The sequence below is a fragment of the Lampetra planeri genome, chromosome 2 (assembly GCF_965212315.1).
Source record: "Lampetra planeri chromosome 2, kcLamPlan1.2.h2, whole genome shotgun sequence".
Classification (NCBI taxonomy): domain Eukaryota; kingdom Metazoa; phylum Chordata; class Hyperoartia; order Petromyzontiformes; family Petromyzontidae; genus Lampetra; species Lampetra planeri.
The window spans coordinates 6,858,669-6,878,096 of NC_136108.1; the positions used below are offsets into that span (position 1 = coordinate 6,858,669).

Sequence of the window (19,428 nt, forward strand, 5' to 3'; positions counted from 1 at the left end):
GGCAACAAAACAGGTGTTAAGATGTTAAAACACCAAACTGAAACGTTTTACAAGGAATCATGTCTGCATTAACCACAATATTTGTGGTCAGAATGCAAACAAAAATCATACTCTGATAATATATGCATTGTCTTTGAACTGATTGGTTCACACCAGGGACAGCTTTCTTTTGAGCCTCGTCTCAAACGGTGTTAGACCAGAGGACGCCTTTTGGCGTTTTAACATCTTAACAACCTGTTTTGTTGCCAGAAAAAAGGGGAAAACCTATTCTCATATTTTGGTACTGGCAAAGGAGGTCCCATGATGTATTTCCAATGCTGATTTATACTTTATGCTTGGTTTGAAATAAAACATTTTCATTTTTAGTACATATGAACAACAGAAATAAACAAATAGCTATGTGATGGCCACCCAAACCATATCGATTGAGGAAGTTGTTTGGCTATACTTCACCATGTTCAGTGCAGGTTGCAAAAGGAGGGCCTGGGACCGGTTCATATATTACCGTGGCTGGGAATTGTTGAGTTTATAGTGTGCTATACACTGCATCACCGCTAAACCCCAATTATCTATAACATAGTTATATTTGTGTACTATAGAGTGAACATCTATCATGATATTAAAATGCATTTTTAAAGAAAAGGTAAACTTATGCCACTATAATTTAAAATATTTATATTTATTATGCTGTTTTTGTTGTGTGCAGGATTCCCCACCCAATCTGGAGCAGTATTACATCCCAGATGTGCCAGCACCACAAGCAGGCGAGGAATCTGGCCCCTCCACTGCCCGAAAACGAAAAGCCACAGATTCAGCATTGAAAGAAAAACGATCTCGACTCCAATGAACCCATCACCCTCCAGTTATTAACTGCTTCACTGTGATTGTTGTTTCTGTTGACATTGTGTTAAAAGAACAGCATTGTCTTGTTTAGGAAAACAACATAAACATTGATTTGTTGTGGAAAAGTAGTTATCCATATTAAATATGCAGCTTATAACTACTATATATCTTATGTCTTGAAGTTATGCAATGCATTGTACAGGTAAACTAGTAATTTTAAGACTGTTGTTTTTTATTGTTTAATAAATGTAATTTTATGGAACGTTAAATTTGTACCCAATATTGTTTTCAGAATAATAGTTGAGCTCTGCTGAAATTAAGGCCATTTTAGTCTAGTTCCGCTTTGGGTGTTAGCCACACATGATATGAGACTGCTTTATACAAATGTAATCAGATAACATGGGGCCATGCACACAACACGTCGCCGCATTCACCTCCCAGCTCCTGCCCTTCGTGTCCCTAACGGCAAGCTGCATGGCCAGCTCGCTATTAAGTCCCAACTCCTGGAGGTGACAGCCTGCTGCAGCCATGAGAACACGAGCCTCCCCCTCGTTCTCCAGCCGGCAGGTACTCCCGATTTGTAGAATCTGCCCTACTGGCTCAGCCTCTGGGAAGCAAGTCGCTTGTCCAAACAGCTACAGCAAGCGTTCCTGCACCAGGCACGAAGGGAGTCTTAGTTCAGTCTCCCCACGGTAATTGTTGCAGTCGGCTATCTTCCCCAGATCCAGTTTAGGGGTACAGAGCCCGATCATAATGCAAGTCACCGCGTGGAGCTCCTTGTCATATCTTCCCCATCGGCCTTCAGCAGTTTGGCTGTGATGCTGCACACCCCAGCCACCTTTTGCCACTTCAGCTTCCCTACCACTTTCCAAACGTTGTCTAGAGATGGGTTGCGGCTCCAAAATCAGGGGATTGGCGGCCTTTGACGCAGCATCAGGCACATCCGGCTTCACAACCGGAGAGGAGGCAGCGAGGATCTGCTCAAAAGTACCTGGCCCACAGCCCTATACTCTCCAGGATCTGAAACAAGAGATCCATCAGTCACCTTCAGTGAGGCCCCTCCAGGTTTGGGTTAAGAGTGGAGGTGTTTGAGGGCCTGATAGGCTGGTCTGGAGTCGTGTCCTGATGGATTGATGACAGATCCCCAACCAAACGTTCCCTGTCCCTTCTCCCTATCCCTTCACAATAAGATTCTCAACTGATGCATCAGCTGCCTGTGCAGGCTGGAGTTATCTTCTAGCCGGGTGCTGCCACTACGCTGTGGTCTGCAGTGGCTGCGACGAGATGAGACCCCGCCTTGACCTCTACTTGACTCCAGCAGATTCACTGACTGTCTCTGAGGTCCCCCACTTAAAGACTTCCCACATCTACTCTGGATTATCAAGAGTAGCGAGAGCATCAACCTGATTTGAGACCTCGGCAGCATATGCCTCTGCGCTTCCCTTATCCTGGAGTTTCTTGAGGTCCAGCGCTTCAACACTGCACCTCAAGATCCTCTGGGACTTTCGGCAGATGTTGAGGTCTGCTATCAGCAGCCTATGCTCAGTATTGAGGAAAACCGCACTCCTGAACAACCCTGCAATTCTGCAGGAGCTTCCAGCAGGTGCCCACAAGAACGTGATCTATCTCCTGCATTGCTGGCATTCGAGATCCATGTCCAGCAATGCAGGTCAGGCCTTTGGAACCACGCCCCCTCGGCTCCCTCCACTAGGGCCTTTTGAAAGCTGGGCTAGGGAGGGAAGCAAGAACGCACTGCATCCCTGGCCACTGGTCCTGCAGGTCTTTGTCAGAGCATTAGTGGGGAGGGTCCTCCTTTCACATGGCTCGGTCACAACCCACGCCATGGATGGTGGTATTAGTTTGTGTTTTAAGATATTAAAACAAGTCAGGTGGCTCACGAGAAGGCTATCATCTTCCACCCAGGAGACCAAAACTTCCTGTATAAGGTTGTAAGTGGCCTATTGAATGTTACAACAACAATTATGTGAGTGAACTATTCCATTAAAATGTGACTGAAAATCCCATATGACATTTCAATTATGCTTTGAGTGAACCATCTCATGACTGATTCGTGCAAATTTGCAGTGTTGTGGACACCCTGATGCTGTGATATTAATGTTTAATGTTGTGCCTGTTTTCACATTCTCTCTCCACCCTCTCACTCCAACCCCACATGCTCCTTTCTGCCACTTCACGAAATAAGCCGGATTCTGTTGACAACACATAAATCTTAGTTTCTTGACATATAACATTTGGCATATAATTTATAGTTGTGTGCATTACATTGCAAATGTAGTGTTTAGATGTAATAATTAGTGCTTGTATTTGTATTAATGTATTACCATATAGGGAATATGCACAAGAATCATATACATTCTTTAGTGTATGTGAAATATTTCGGTATTGTATTTAAAAGTTAAAGGTTGCAAATGTAATAAACGTTTTTTTTTAATGTCCCCTCATAGATAATATGTCCAGCTAATGTACATATGCTTTCGCGAACAATATTCATAATAAAGATTTTTGGGTTAGATCGCGTAAGTATAAATGTATCGTAACCCTCCACCACCCGACACAGGCAGTAAGGTTTGTCACGTAAACAACGCGCCAACTAATTACTTCAGCCCACATTTTCCAGATGTTCGATGTAATTACCAGCGAAACGTACTGTCGGGTGGTGGAGGGTTACGACACATTTATACTTACGCGATCTAACCCAAAAACCTTTATAATGAATATTGGTCGCGAAAGCATATGTGTTCAATATAGAGCTACTGCAGTATGTATATTTGGAGTTTGCGTGTCTCTCTCCCCGTGGTCGCGTGGATTTTTCTCCGGGTCCTCCGGTTTCTTCCCTCCACATCACGCCATTCACGCGTTTGGATTATTTGGTCGCTAGAAATGTCCACACGATAAACCACTTGGTTGGGCTATAATTTGTGGCCAGGTCGCTTCTGAAAAAGAGCTACACAGCTCAGCGGGCTATTACCTGGTCAGATTTAAGAAAATTAGTTCATGTATATTTTTTCAATTATCTTACCTTTCCTACACTTTGCACGCCGTTCGTGCATTTATTGTTGTAACGTTGAACGGTTCATCTCAATGAGCTCACCACCTCCGGTTGCGTCACACCCAACGTGCGTGCCCACACTTCCGGGTCCGTACTTCCGGGTTCCTCGTAGCCCCTCCCTCTCCGAGCTGAAGCGGGAGCGAGTTTAATGCTCAATCCGAGCTGCAGTTCATAACACCGTTTATAACAACGAATTGGAATAATAATAACAACAACAACACAGCGACATCATGATCCTCTTAGAAATCAACAACAGAATTATCGAGGAGACGCTGACTCTAAAGTTTGACAATGCGCTGGCCGGGTAGGTGCGAAGCGAACGGTGTGGCCTAGTTGCTTTGGTCCCAGGCCTCTGGCCTCGGCGGACGTTTAAACCACACAATCTTTAACCCTCTCGCTTTTGAGTGTAAAACACAAATTCTGCTGCTTCGATTAAAACGACGTTTAAACATTACACGGCGAGGTGCGATGTATCTGATGCGAGTTGGTTGTGTGCGTCGTTGATTGCGGCCGTGTTGTTCTTAGGGCGTCGCCCCCCCACCCCTACCTTGGCCTAATCGTGTGGATGTATGTTGTTAGTTGCAGTTTGAAATGTGTTTAATGTCACTGGGTGTTTTGTGTTTTTTTAGCAGTTGCTATTAAAGTGATAAACGCATGTTTCTTGATTAACACGGAGAGATGTGAGGAACTGGGGGGAGCGTTTTTGTCAGGAAGCGAACGCAAATCCCCGATGGGTATTGACCGTTACTAAGAACGGGGGGTGATGTGGGCAGGATATGCACAGGAGCGTTCCACACCAACGTCGCAAGTCTAACGAGACAGGTGTACACGTTTACAGTACGGTGGATGAGCGGAACGCGTGTTTCCTTGTACATATTTGACCGCTATAAGCATGGCTTTTTTTTACTTGCGTGTAGTATTTTTACAGCACATCCGATTCGCACGGTTGGCAACGTACGATGCGAACGAAGTTCATACGTTTAGTACTATAATTCGTATATACTGTAAATTGTTTGTCCACCTTGATGAGGGAGAAATGCTCATTAACGACCACGGCGTGGGGCGTACTGGGACTAACTACAACCTTTCGCCGGTGACGGTGCATGCAAGTTAAGTCTGTGTGTCAAACCACTGACATTTTACGTATATAAGCCGCTTCATAAACATTGATAATTACATTAAAAACACGTATATATTGCGCAACAAATACACATTGAGACATTGAATTTCAGAAAATTAAGTGTGCATGGGCAGGACACATCATGGCTAGAAGGTTCAATGGCCAATGGATGAGACTGGTAATATACTTGCATCCATTGGGAAAGACAACGTACCGGAATGGATGTCCACCGTGGAGAAAGAGGGATGAGATCGGTTCATTTTCACGAGAGAGATGAATTGTGGCATCGCAGTGATGTGCGATGGCGATTACTATGACTCATTATTATAATATTACACACATCCTGGCATCTGTGTTGTCATCGTGTGTGTTGATGTTATTTTCTGCATATCTTGAGTGATGTAGCTGGATTGGGCTTGCTCCTGGCTCAACCTGCCTGTAGTTCGGTCATGAATTTGACCATGTTCAGAGTTAATCGTGCTCCGGTGTGCTAGTGAACATTTATTGACTTAACGTGCATTCAAATGCACGAATGTGCTCATGGCACTGCGTTGCCCGTTCAGCATCCTCTGCAGGCCTTTAGAATGCATTTTTTCTTTCACAGCACTCCTGCCAATTCTGTATCCGTATCCATTTCAAGGCATGCCTTGATGCTATCATGCAGGCTGTGGTGTGAAATTAGTGTACCTTGATGACTAGCATGGATAGCACTGCTCTGGAATTAATTTGGCCCAGGAAGTTGTAGGGGCCTCTGTGAGTGTGAACTTTTGCCTGATGATGCGAGTGATCTATCTTATTGAAATGTGACTGAAAAGCCCGTAATGATAGGAGTGACATTTCAATTATGCTACGAGTGAACTCATTGCTATGTGATTCGTGCTGATATGCAGTTGCACGGACACCCCTGATGGTGTGATATTAACGTTCTTTTTGTGCCCCCACCCCTATCGCACATGTCGTTTTTTCTGCCACTTCACAGAAATAAGCCAGATTCTGTTGACATCACATTTGCAGGTACTGTACTGTATACAACGTTTCGTTAATCATATTTCCGTGACACTACTTATTTAGGAATATATTTGAAAGTTGTGTGCATTAATACAAAACAACACTGAATAATTGTTTTTACAAAATTGTATTACCTGTTAACAATGACATTTGTTTTCATTCACATAATTGAAAATTCACATGATAATTGACACATTTTTTGTGCTGAGCAGTGGTTTTATATGTAAGCCCTAGCAATCATTCCTGTTAAGAGTGGACTGTATTTGAGCTGCTTTACCACCTGTGCCGTATCACCACCAGACTTTGATGGGGTTCTCTACCACATATCCAACCCTGGTGGTGACAAGTCTAAAGTAATGGTCAGCATCTCCCTCAAGTTCTACGCTGAGCTGCAGAAGTATGATGCTGACAAGGTGATGTGGCCACATTCGTTTCCGTAGTCGTGTTACCAGTTACTGCATGCATGGTAGTACTAAATATAAATACAAACAATGTTTGTTCCGTTTTTATGCTTTGGTACTTATCAAAATGTAAGAAATTTGGAGGGTGTGAATTTTGCTAGTTTTTGTTTACTGATTTCAGACATGGTTGTCAACCAAGAAACAGGTTAAATATCTACACATTTCTCAAATATCTAAGTCAAATAAATATATTAAGGAATTAATACAAGTAAACAAACAGATCACCGATGCTGTTAAGGCAAAATCAATTAAGTGGAAATGGGCAGGGACATGTTGAGAGAACAACGGACGAGATGCACAAAGTTTGCTTCAAAGTGGCAACCAAGAGCAGGAAAAGAAGCAAGGGAAGACAGCTGAAGAGACATCAAAGAATTCAGAAGCCACTACTGAACAAGAAAAAGTTATGGAATGAACCCATAGAATGAAATGGGGAGGCCTTTTCTCACTCGAGGGACATTACAGGCTGACAGCAACAACATCCAAATGTACAAGAGCGAGCTCAAATAATGAGTTATTTATAAATCTACTATTTACTTCTTACAATTGTGAAGCTCTTATTTTAAATGTAACCTTTAATTTGCCAAACGTATGCTGTTGACATGCTTGCATTATCTTTTTATGTTTGATTAACTACTTGTTACAGCATTGCATTCTGATGTAAGTCACCGACTGCATCCTTTAAAGAGGGATGTAAAAATATAAGAACAGCCCATATAAGGGCATTCTTATCTGACTGCCAGCACATGGGATGATGACGCCCAGAACAGGAACCTCCGCTCCAGCAGTGGTCACGTTGTGGCTAAGAGGCCAGGAGCAGTGGTGATTGGGAGGAACTCCTTTGTGATTTTCATTGCAACCAATTTGCTGGTCTTACTCTGACATCCTGTTGTGAGCAGAATACTTGAACTAAGTTTTCATGTACAGATTATTCTTGATGATGTATTTTTGGTCTGTATGCTGGTGTTAATGTAACATGTACGGTATTAATGTGCACATTTATGCACTTTGGGGAGTTTTAATGTTTTGCAGCCTTGTACAGCATTCATGTCCTCTTAGCTTGGAAAACGTAAAAAATATGCACGGTTCAATGCACTTGAATCTGAATTTACTCTTAGGTTTTTTCGGTAAAGTCACGTAGGTAGAAAATTAAAATTAATAAAAGTTAAATAAAAATCACGACGTTTCGGAGGCAACTCAAGCCTCCGTCTTCAGGTGGAACCGTCACAGCACGATACAGCTTGATACAGCTTATCGTGCTGTGACGGTTCCACCTTGTGTTGCCTCCGAAACGTCGTGATTTTTATTTTATTTTTTATTTTGCTTGTATTAATTTTAATTTTTTACCTACGTGACTTTACTGAAAAAACCTAAGAATATGAATCCTTGCAGTCACGAAAGCTTCAAATCTAGAACTGAATTTACTCATGTATTTTCCACATGTTCAACACAAAGGGGGTTATTCATTGGGTATTATGCATTGGAGCCTGTTGCAGAGGAGCAGAGGGGGGTTAATCGCAACTGCAGTGACAATTTTTTGGGCACTAAGGTCATGTTTCGGTGATATTCATTGTCAAAGTTATAAATAGAAATAAATTACAGTACAGGTTCAAGGTGATATTAATGCTCACATTTATTTTTACCAAATGCGTGTGTCCACATATGTGTAACCCTGTGGGCATAGTGATTTGCACACGGCAGTGCGTTCCATATAACCCGGTTTCTAATGTATGTTTAACTTCTTTCACACTGTACGTAGCCAACCGTGCTAATCGGAGGTGAACATAGCCATTGGCCCTTGATATTTGACCCTGTGTTAGACCTCTAGGATGAGAGCTCCCCTCAAAGTGTGGATCATTAAAGGTTATTTGACCATGCTTCACCTCGCTGGTCAGTCAGTGTGGCTTAGTAAAAGCAAAGAGCATAGATGAGAGTATGGGAAGTACTGTGCAACAATGTATATTTCTGCAATGCCTTGTGTTGCCAACCACAGCCCAACAGCCACCAATGACACTGTTTGTGCATGCATGGTGGTCTCACATCCAAGCACTAGCCAGGCTTAATTCTGCTAAGCTTCCGAGATATGATAACATCCGGCACATTCATGTGATTTGCCCGAAGACCCGTAAGTGTGACTCAGTCTTAAATAGGTACGTGGTGCATGCAGCATACGAGCAGCAATAATGGAGAGATACAAGAGTGGCCATGTGCGGTGCTGGTCATGCCACTCCATTGGTGTATGCTGTGCCTCCACCTTTCATAGGTGCTCACTAACAGCCCTTGCCCTGATTGCAAGACTAACTGGGGGATCTTTTTGTTCTGCAGCTGCTGAAAAGGGAGTACGGCAGCTATTTGGTGGAGCCGGAATCGGGTGAGCTCAAACTGCATCCACCCGCGTGTTGTGCTCTCCACCAGACTCGTAGAACTGTGAAGACGGGATTGTTTTGGCATAAATCAACAAAACACAGCAGTGAAGCAAAAATAGAATGTTATGGGAAGCCCGAGCACTACTATGTTTACGTGAATATGTACATCCCCTTTTGTCAATCCACTGCTGAATGAGGGCCTCCCCCACACCGTGTGGGTCATGGGGTTCTTTTTTTAAATCCTTTATATTAAGTTCGCTTGCTTGCGTGCGTGCGTGCGTGCTTGCTTGCTTGCTTACGACCGTGCAAATCTTTCGGTCGTTTTTTAACCCACTTCCCGTGATCCAATCGAGCTGACATTTTCCACACAGACTCGTTGTGCGAGACAATTAATGTTCGTGAAAAATTTTTCAAACATTTTACACTTTTTAGGCAAAAAAAAATTATTTTACATTTATTCAAATAGAACTCATTCATGGCTTTGGCTGAACGTCACAGTATAGGAGCCCAGAGCGTAAGCCCTCCACAGGCCGTGGCGGAGTAGCGCAGTTGGTAGCGCCCTCGCTTCCCATGCCAAAGGTCGCGGGATCGATCCCCGCGTCCTCCACAGGCGAATATATTTTTAAATCCTTTATATTAAGTTCGCTTGCTTGCTTACGATCGTGCAAATCTTTCGCTCGTTTTTTAACCCACTTCCCGTGATCCAATCGAGCTGACATTTTCCACACAGACTCGTTGTGTGACAATTAATTTTAGTGAAAAAAAATTTCCAAAATTTTACACTGTTTAGGGAAAACAAATTAAATATTTAATTACCAATTGCTTAATACTGGCAGACAATCATCTGACCCATAGGTGGCAGCCATCTCAAGCCAGAGGACGAGAAGACTCTAGCCGCCACGCATATAAAGGATTTAGAGTGAAAAACTTTGTTTTTACGGGTTTACTTGTTACCATACATCACCGCCACTGGTCGGTTCTGGTTGGTGAAGACAGGGAGTGCAGTAGAACAACGGATATTACTGCATTGCCCTCTCCTGACAACGTAGCCATGTAGCGGCGGATGACACCTATTCGTGATTGGTCGCCCATCCATACGCTATCCAGGCTAAAATCCCTGCTTAGCCTAAATAATCTAAACATGCCTTTAGATTATTCAGATTATTTTGTTGCCCTAAAATTCCTCGTGATAAGCCACTTCGTTGAGCTATCATTTGTGGCCGGGTCACTTCTGAAAAAGAAGCTTGCAGCTCAGTGGGTTTTATCTGGTGAGATAAAAAAAATTTGAAAGTGATTATCTTACCTTTCCTATACTTCGCACACTTATTATGTTTTTGTATTGTTTGTTGTTGTAACGTTCTGACCTGCCCCCCTACTGTGAAAGAGAGCATTTATAGCTCATAGGATTCCTCCAGTATAAATACATATCCTGATTCTGAGATCTAAAGAGAAGGGGTGTGAATTCTACGTAATGTGGTCATAGGTACTAGACACTGTATACATGCTGCACTACAGTGTACACCCTGCACAATTTCAGGTGGCGTTCCCAGAGCCACGAATGAGTATGGCACGTCCTTGTGAGGCACTCGAACACAAACCCTGATGACCGGCGTGACATTTAGATTAGTTTTCCACACACTAGTTTCCATGCACTCTGTTTTGTTGGCTTTCATAGAACAGTATATTGCTGTACACCTTTGGTTTTTTCGGTAAAGTCACGTAGTTAGTATGTTGCTGATTCATTGATGGGATTTTTTTCCGCACATATTTCGTATATAACAAGTGTAATTTACCATTATTATAGTTGTGCCATTCCAAAAAAAAATGTATAAAGGTGCGGCATTTCAGTGGGTTGTAGCCTGCACCGCATACGTGCCTGTCATCCACCTTATAAATTACTTTTTGTGCCCTGCCTTAGCCTTGGGCTTACAACTGCCACATGGCATATATAATAGTTGTTGGTAGATGCTGGGAAAATTCCTCTTTCATTCAGCTGAAAGCAAGCTAACCTTACTCATACCCTTAAACAGTGTTGCAAAGGAAAGTGCACTTTTGCTGTTTGCTGCAGTTAGCACCTTTGGCGTAAGTTTGTGAATGGCTTTAATGCACGTGTCGAAAACCAGCAGGACAATTACGGAACAGTGTGCACTGGTCACTGTGTGCAGTGTAACTATGTGTAACTATGTGCAGTGTGTATGCCTACCAAATTAAACACAGGACTGTGGTTCATTGCCTAGGTGACTAGGGCAGATGTGATGACCATAACATAAGGGAGAGCAGTAGGTGGTACGATCAAGAATTCGCTCTGAGCAAAGTGCTCTTTTACAAACTGGAAAAAAATACTCCGGCTTGCTATGTTAAGGAGTCAATCATCGGCTTGTGTCGGGCTTCGATTTCGACAGGTTGCACAGCAGATGTGTACATTAAGTTGCACAAGTAGCATATGTCATAATTTGTGGTAGTCTTACTATTCTTAGAGTGAGTCGGGTACTTATCGTACGTTTCACCACTTAGATCCGTGCAAGAGTTTCTGCGAGTTTGGGAACATTGCACAACATTGGCTTAGTACTTAACGTTAACTAAAGGAAAATTGCAGAAATGAAATATGCGTTGAAATTAAATTGCAGAATGGAAACTTTTTTTTTCCACCGATCCTCATTTACAAACACAATGCAGTACTTTACAAGGTTCCTCGTTGGTAAAAAAAATAACATTCTGCGGAATCCCCATGTGAGCATTCGTAATCTACATGTTACTGCAGAAATACATCGTGGAAAAATGCTCTTATTGGACATTACCAAATTAACACACATTATCTTATATTTACATGTATTATGTGCTTATCAGGCTCGACATTTAATTAAAACACTGGATGAGAGATGTTACACTGCAATACTGTAATGTTTGCACAGCCGTGCTGATTTTAATGTGCCAGCATATGCCGCATGTCTCTACATGGTCTGTAGCACATTCTGGCCACATCTGTGGAAGGTTATTTTACTGAATACTCCAATTAAAAACCACATGTGTAAAAATGCCGGATGGGCTGGGATTTAATTTGAAATATCTATTCATTAACTATTCATCTTTTCTCGTAAAATGCGGTCTATTATGCAAGAGGTCTGTCTGTGTTTGACATACTTTAATCCAGCCAGTGGTAATTAGTCAACCAAGATGCATTAAACAGATTTTGTACTTAACCTCACTTATCTACTCCAAACTCTCACTTTCACTGTGCACTCTGGAAAACATTAAACATGAATGTGCCATGGATATAATTGTTTAAAAATTGTTCCTCATCAGCGTTTTTATAATCTTTTGGGAATGGCGTGTTGACATGGCCATGGTGTGTTCAGGCTACAATGTGTCGCTGCTGTACGACCTGGACAACGTGTCGGCCAACAAGGCAGAGGACATCTCCCGTGCCGGCCTGCTCAAGAGGAACTGTTTTGCCTCCGTCTTCGAGAAGTACTTCGAGTTCCAGGAGAAGGGCATGGAGGGAGAGAACCGCGCCGTCATCCACTACCGCGATGACGAGACCATGTGCGTGCACTCGTAGGACGGCGTAAAAACTGCTGCGTGCAATTTGTGGCATGGAATGGGTTAATACCTGGATTTTTATGATAGACGCCTCATACAGTAGTGGTACAGGCAGAAAAATACATTACCGCCATCAATGTGAACTTGACCTGCCTTGCATCAAACTGCAATGTATGAATGAGAGGATTCCTTTAGAACCCGATTAAGAGCCTGCTGCAATTGTATTGCTTTTATGAGTAAGACCTGGGTAGTCGAGTTAACAGCGCCTCCTGCACGGCTCGCGCTGACTTGAAGGCCGATTGGTCTTTCGTGTCCTCTCAGGTACGTGGAGGCCAAGCGTGATCGTGTGACCGTCGTGTTCAGCACCGTGTTCAAGGATGACGACGATGTGGTCATCGGCAAGGTGTTCATGCAGGTGAGTGCAGGGCAAGTGCTCTTATTTTTACATACTTTTGAGTGTCCCATGTGCATTTGAAGCATTGGTTTGTTCTTGGCAGCAGTGGTTTGTGATTTTTGCGTATAAAGGTCACTAAGGTGAGTTGCATTAGAATGCGCAAGTTCTTGAGAAACTTCATAAGATATGCCGTACATACCAGGGAGGCATTTTTTTGTTAAACTTAAGAAGCCGGGTGAAAATGCCAAGCGCTGTCTGTCAAGTCTTGTGTTTTTTGATTGAAAGCGAGTGTTGAAGCAAGAGTTTTATAACCATATTTGGAAGCGTGTGTTGTACAACTGAGAATGATGATGTGAAAAATGTTGCACGTTCAGTGTATGCGGCTGTGAGGCACACCCTGCCCAGGGCTAATGTATTCACCTTGCCTGGCAGCGCACACACCGGCTGTCGGTGAGAGAGCGCTTTGGCCCAAGCACCACGGCCAATCGCAGCGGTACACAAGCAGATAATTTAGTATAATGTTAACACTTGTCGCGGATAAATTATAAAATTAAATTAATTCACGAGTAATTGTTAGTATACAGTAGTTTGTATCTGTTTTTCTCATGTGAGGTCCTTGATGCCTATTTAATAAGTCAGGTCAGGTTAACACAGTTACTTCCTGGAGCTTTAATCTGACTTCCTGGATCTTGCTGATGGTTGACATCGTGTAAAAAAAAACATATCTACTCGCAAAATTTTGAACTTGCTGGTCAGCTGAAACAAAAAAAAATTGGCACATTTAAAGCTAGTACACATGACAGTTTTTGTTTTGCTGTGTTTGGTGGTGGAGGACCTTACCGGCACAAAGTTGACGAGAACAATTTGTGGCATAACTCAACAATCTTTTATGAGATGGAAAAAATGAAAATAGCACAAGTAAAATCTTGCTGATAAGGATGTCGGTAAGTTGGAAGGAGTTTTAGTAAAGTTATGTTTGGGGAGTTTTGAGGTGTATAGTTAAATTAATGTGATAACGATCCTTTTAGGAACTCGTTTTGTGCACAGTTTATTACCCACCCTCGGTGACAGGCAGGTATGTGCAGGACTCTCCTTCGTCGGCATGCGCCGAGGGCCCTTTGCAGGGCTTGGGTGTGCTCTCTGGGTTTGCCCATGTGGGCGGTGCAGTGGGCGTGTCCACGTACACCCCCCTTCCCATGCATTCACCGGTACGTGCCCCTGCGTGTGTTGGTGCGCAGGAATTCAAGGAGGGGAGGCGTGCCAGCCAGACGGCCCCACAGGTGCTTTTCAACCACCGCGACCCTCCCTTGGAGCTCAAGGACACCGATGCTGCCGTGGGCGACAACATCGGCTACATCACCTTCGGTGAGCAACCCCCCGTCAAAGTGGTCGGCGCACACAGCTGCAGCCCAAAGTGGGCAGCACATGTCATCGCCAACAAGCACGAAGTGAATCTCACTCTGAGCCCACGTAACACATTTGGGCTACAGCACCTTTTGATGAGGAGCCCCATCAAAGTGATTGGCGTGCGCAGCGTCAACCCAGGATAATCGGTGGACACAGGCACAGCCCAAAGTGAGCAGTGCAAAGTGTGATCCCTGCACACAGTCCCACCCCGAAGTTGAGAAGTGCACACATTCCCAGACCAAGGTCATCAGTGCACACAGATGCCCCAGTGGCCATGCAGTGAGAATCACACTGACCACAAGTAACACATTTCTGCCCTTGCAGAGTTTTGAGTCACTGAAGACTGCAATTCTAGATTGCCCTGATCTATTGTGAGCATTGAAATCAGTCTGCAACAAATTGATTATAGTTTTGGGTTTCCAAACCTTAGAGAAATAAAATGTGTTTGGGGCATAACATATGAAATCCTTTTATTCTGTATTAACTGTTCACATCCATCTGAAAATGTCCCACTGTGAACTATTCAGAGCATCTTGATGGCTCGTTTGCTGTCTGTGCCTCCACAATTTAGTAACTGTGCACAAACAAAGTTTTTCACTTTGACCTGTATTGAAGGTGTGAGGCTACAGTACTGTAACAAGAGCAGTTTTTGGTTATTTGAGCTTTCTAATACCTGCCGTCCAGATGCCACGTTGCTTCTATTGTAACAATCACAGACAACACTGCGTTGTTAACATTGCTGCACCGATATGACAGACGTTGTAAACTAATCTTTTCCTTTGCAAACCTGCAAAGTTTTCAATCCATCATGAGCACTGGCAGTTCTGCTTCATTGGTGACACTTCTTACTGCAGTTTTACTGGAGCTGGTATTTTCTTTCCCAACTTTGCATTTCAAATGACCTTGCCATAACCGGTTCTGTTGCCGCAGTGCCTGAGCTTGCCTTGTTTAGCTGCCACACCACAGGGAGGGGCCTGGCTCGCCAGAAACCGAACTCGGTGATCGTGCACTTGACTCCGCTGAATAAGGGAGTCGACTGTAGAGCACAAAAAAAACGTCTCAAAAATGTCAAAGAAAATAAGTTACCGTGTGTGTACAACACACAGCAGTCGCCAACGCAACTGCGGCACAGTTTTCTTTTACCTTTGTCCCTTTGTGAATTGGAAGTTTGTGTTTTTAGTGTGGCGATTGTAATGCGTTGTGCTTGCAGTGGCTCAGAGTATTGGGCCCACATCGCCAGCATCCTTGGTTCTTGTCTTGCATTTCAGTTTCCTGTGATGGCACAAAAAAGGCATTGTGCATACAATTGATTATGTTAATTTCCTTCAAATGTTTACTTGCACTGTGATGTCCATGTCTATGTTTTCAAAATGTGCTTCATGTTCTAGCTTGCCTTTGCTCAGTTGGGTGAAGTGGTGGGTTAAAGTCTATTGAGGGACTCATTTATCCTGGTGTATTTTGACAAATTGGATTGACTGCTAAATGGTTGGTTCAGGGCTTGCGTCTGTGCCTCCCTTGTGCCTGCAGTGCTGTTCCCGCGTCACACCAACGCCAAGGCCCGCGACAACACCATCAACCTGATACACACTTTCCGTGACTATCTGCACTACCACATCAAGTGCTCCAAGGTTCGCCTTCAGTATTTGTTCGCCGTGCACTATCAGCCTTTGTAGCTCGTCAATCGTGCCGTTGCACTTGATAATTTAACCTTATGGCGGTACCCCCAGGGTACCATGGTACCCCGGCTCTCGCATTATGTTCGCGATGCAGTCATTTTTAGTCTGTTGATGGTCGGCGATGCGGCAATCGACTCATCTCGACGAGCTGTACACGGTGCACTACGGTGCATACGAGCGTTCAGGGTTTCAGCGCAATCGTCCCCGCTGCGCTTCAACATCGCAGAGTAACACTGATTTCGGATTGATTGGTACCCCAGTCGCAGAGTTAAGTACACCCCTGGAAAAAATAGTGTCCCAGAAATAAAATATTTAATTGCCTCGGCCATTTTGTATTATTTGGTACCCTGGGGTACCGCCATGAGGATCAAATGAATTCCTGCTGCATGCAAGAGAAACTCGTTCCACTTGATGTAGCATTTTTGTACTAACACTATTCTGTGAGGAATATGTTCCAACGCTTCCCCGCCTCGTGTAAATAAGAGTGTTGAATATGTTGTGAACACAAAGTATACTAATTGCCTGAGGCATCCAAGAGTCGTAGTCATAAGTGAGTACACACTGATGGTTGCATTATCAAAAAATGCTTTTCTGACAACTTTGACAACACAGTGCAAGAGACTCATCGAAATGTATCAGCACAGTCAGAATGTCTTGGTTTTTTGTAACTAGTTTGGATAAACTATGACAACTCAGAAAGCTATAATTTTTTTTATATTTGGCACAGTGATAAGACCCTTGGGAAAGTTCAGATTTACTGGCTGCATAACCAAAAGTTCACACTGTGGTTAGTGGTGCAAGGTAAAAAATAATGTAATTTTTTTCATTTTGCTCACATTTATCATCTGTTTTGCAAGGATACCCATAGTGTCCGCAGCTCTCTGTGTGCTCTGGCTTTGAAGTGACTGAAACGGCAAAGTGACAGTTTAATGGCCGCAGGAGGTGTAGGTACGCCGATTTGACAGACATCCTTGATCATACTGTCAAAAGGAAATTAATGCAGGTGGTGCGGTCGTGAGAGGAGGTATCGACGTGCTACGGCAGGCCGGGCAAGCAGGGCCGTCCCGTAGGGGGTGGATGTTACGCACGATTCTGCGCTCAGCTTCATGTTTGCACTCGCCCCATCCCAAGTCGTCTCCCCTCTCTCCTCTCTCTCCCGCGTCTCCCTTTATTCTGCCCCACCAGGCCTACATCCACACACGCATGCGTGCCAAGACCTCCGACTTCCTGAAGGTTCTCAACCGCGCCCGGCCTGATGCCGAGAAGAAGGAGATGAAGACCATGTCGTAAGTTTTGTGTTTTTGAGTACCAAGTCCAGACATAACATTGTGTTTATCTCTGGTTTACAAGACAAGGGGCATATGTATCAAAGTCAAAGCAAAGCAGAGGGATATTATAAGTGGCTAGGGGAGATGGGCCACGCTGTTGGAGGATGTTGCATAAATGTACATGCTTTAAGAAATGGTTCAGGTGGGGTGATATGGTATGCAACAAAACATCATAGCCTTGAATGACCTGGTATTTGGAAAAAATAGGCAGTGTAAAAAAAATGTGTATTCAGCTTGAGGATTTTGCTGCTAAGCTTGCAGGCATCCGGGCATACACCGGTGTACTTGACTGCCCTCGGTTCACTGCTTTCTTGCAGATCTATTACCACCTTTTTTATAGCTTTTTAATTTTTTTTCACGTGACAGCCGTACCGTGGTATTTACCTTGTGGCAGTTTTTAAGTTTTATTGCAAACCAAATAAATAAATTATCAGCTATTGGTGGGCTAAGGCCTCCCTATGCTTTCGCCAGCCCTCACAATCCTGTGATTGCAAAATCCATCTTACTCCTGCAAATCATTGTAATATACCTATGTACCTTACGATTAACGTTTTTTCATCGGAGTATATTATTTGCTATGGCATACCAGTCAAAAAAGGGAAACTTCACAAATAGGATACAAGCTGAAAAACATAAAAAGCATGGAGAGATGCAGGCTTAGAATTGCACAAGAGACAGAGAAACACATGAATCTGAGAACAAACACAAATCAGAGACACATTGACTGTTCAGGAAAATAAAGGGTGCTTGGGCAAAACATTTTGCTGGAAGAGATCATGACCCGTGACCCATGGATATCCTATAACGATAAATTTTAGAAAAATTCTCCAACAAGATCAGTTTGTGCGCAAGTGACATTACCTTTTTGTTTTTCAGCGGCAAGACATTTGCGACGCGCTAGCTGGGAGCCACAGGGGAGCAGCTGCGAGCTGAGGGCCCAGCAACGCTTCAGCAGCCTCGACGACAGACACCTGCACATGTTGAACACATCTTCATTAGATGCCCATTCCTTTACCTTGCCCTTCATGAAATGTATCCAAATGTTCATTTGTTCCTATAATTTTTTTTTATATTGTATGTCAATCATGTGCATGTTAATGGAAATCTACACAAAAAAAGATGCAATTTATTCCTGCCTGGTTTGTATTTTCATTCTAATTTCTAAATGTGGGGAATTTGCTAATTTCTTAAGTGAGTTGATTTGGATTCATCACAATTACACTGCCCCATCAAATGTTAATGCCAGGCCTTTGAATGACTTTCCACTTGTATTAACATTGACAGTAACGGTACTTGTGAACCAAAATTGCTCTCAAATAAAACCATATTGTTAGCTCTTGTATGTTCTTTTCTTACATGATGTGTAAACTTTTTAAACTTAATATGAAAGCAGAGCTCCTTTTATTCGGCAGCGACATTAAACTTAAGGGAAAATAACATTGACTTGAATGGTAGAGTATAAGATAAATAGTTATTCTCTTGATTTGAAGCTTTCGTGACTGCAGGAATCCGTACTCTCTTGTATTTTCGGTAAAGACACGTAGGTAGAAAAAATAATAAAAGAAACACGACGTTTCGGTCGCCATCTACCACCCTGAACATGGCCTCGCCACCTTCATCAAGCAAGGTCTAAAGGACTATCCTCAGTGCGCTATAACCCCACTATCGGTATGCTATGACCCCACCAATTAGTACGGTTTGCTACATACGGTGTGAAAGAAGTTCATATATACATGTATAGAAGGCTGACCTTCAAGCCCCACAAAATAGATTTGTGAAAATTTCAAGTCAAGAATGCCCCTACTACACAAACTTGCATGAACGACCTGGGGTGCCTCAGCTACTGTGCTGTGAGCTTTTACCCAATCTTTGATATACTCGGTATCAAATTGTTGTGCTCCAGGCCGGTACGGGAACCCGTACACAAAACTGCTAGATGTATAAATAATGCAATGTGCTTTTAAAGCAGAATACGGACAGCAATTCCATGGCTCCCTGTAATGTTCAACATTCTGTCACCAAATATCTACAGAAACATGCCAATCTCAAGGGAGTTTACACGTTCTTTTGCAAACGACAACGTATCCATCAACCAACACCTCAAGTATATACCTCGCCACTGCCACAGTCCCAATCTCCATTCTGGGATCACGTTGTCGACATCCCAGAATCTCACCCAGACATCGAAGAATGCTGGCGAGCGGCGTGGAACAACGCA

The 19,428-nt window shown here is 43.4% G+C and overlaps 2 protein-coding genes across 5 annotated transcripts in view; both read left to right on the forward strand.

Annotated features, from left to right (window-relative positions):
* TOPBP1 (DNA topoisomerase II binding protein 1) overlaps positions 1-1,112 on the forward strand; it is a 30,559-nt gene extending 29,447 nt beyond the window's left edge. For all 4 annotated transcript variants that reach the window (XM_078604692.1, XM_078604695.1, XM_078604694.1 and 1 more), the window contains exon 29: positions 707-1,112. In XM_078604692.1, coding sequence (XP_078460818.1) covers positions 707-847 — 141 coding nt within the window. In that variant the 3' untranslated portion in view covers positions 848-1,112. The remainder of the gene's footprint in view (positions 1-706) is intronic.
* A 2,859-nt stretch (positions 1,113-3,971) lies between these two features.
* On the forward strand, positions 3,972-18,543 carry ARPC2 (actin related protein 2/3 complex subunit 2). Its single transcript, XM_078604698.1, has 10 exons — positions 3,972-4,217; positions 6,013-6,047; positions 6,342-6,454; positions 8,825-8,870; positions 12,222-12,408; positions 12,727-12,820; positions 14,038-14,164; positions 15,734-15,834; positions 17,068-17,168; positions 18,087-18,543. The coding sequence occupies exons 1-10, from the start codon at positions 4,144-4,146 to the stop codon at positions 18,109-18,111; spliced, it is 903 nt and encodes a 300-aa protein (XP_078460824.1). The 5' UTR covers positions 3,972-4,143; the 3' UTR covers positions 18,112-18,543.
* Positions 18,544-19,428: the final 885 nt, after the last annotated feature.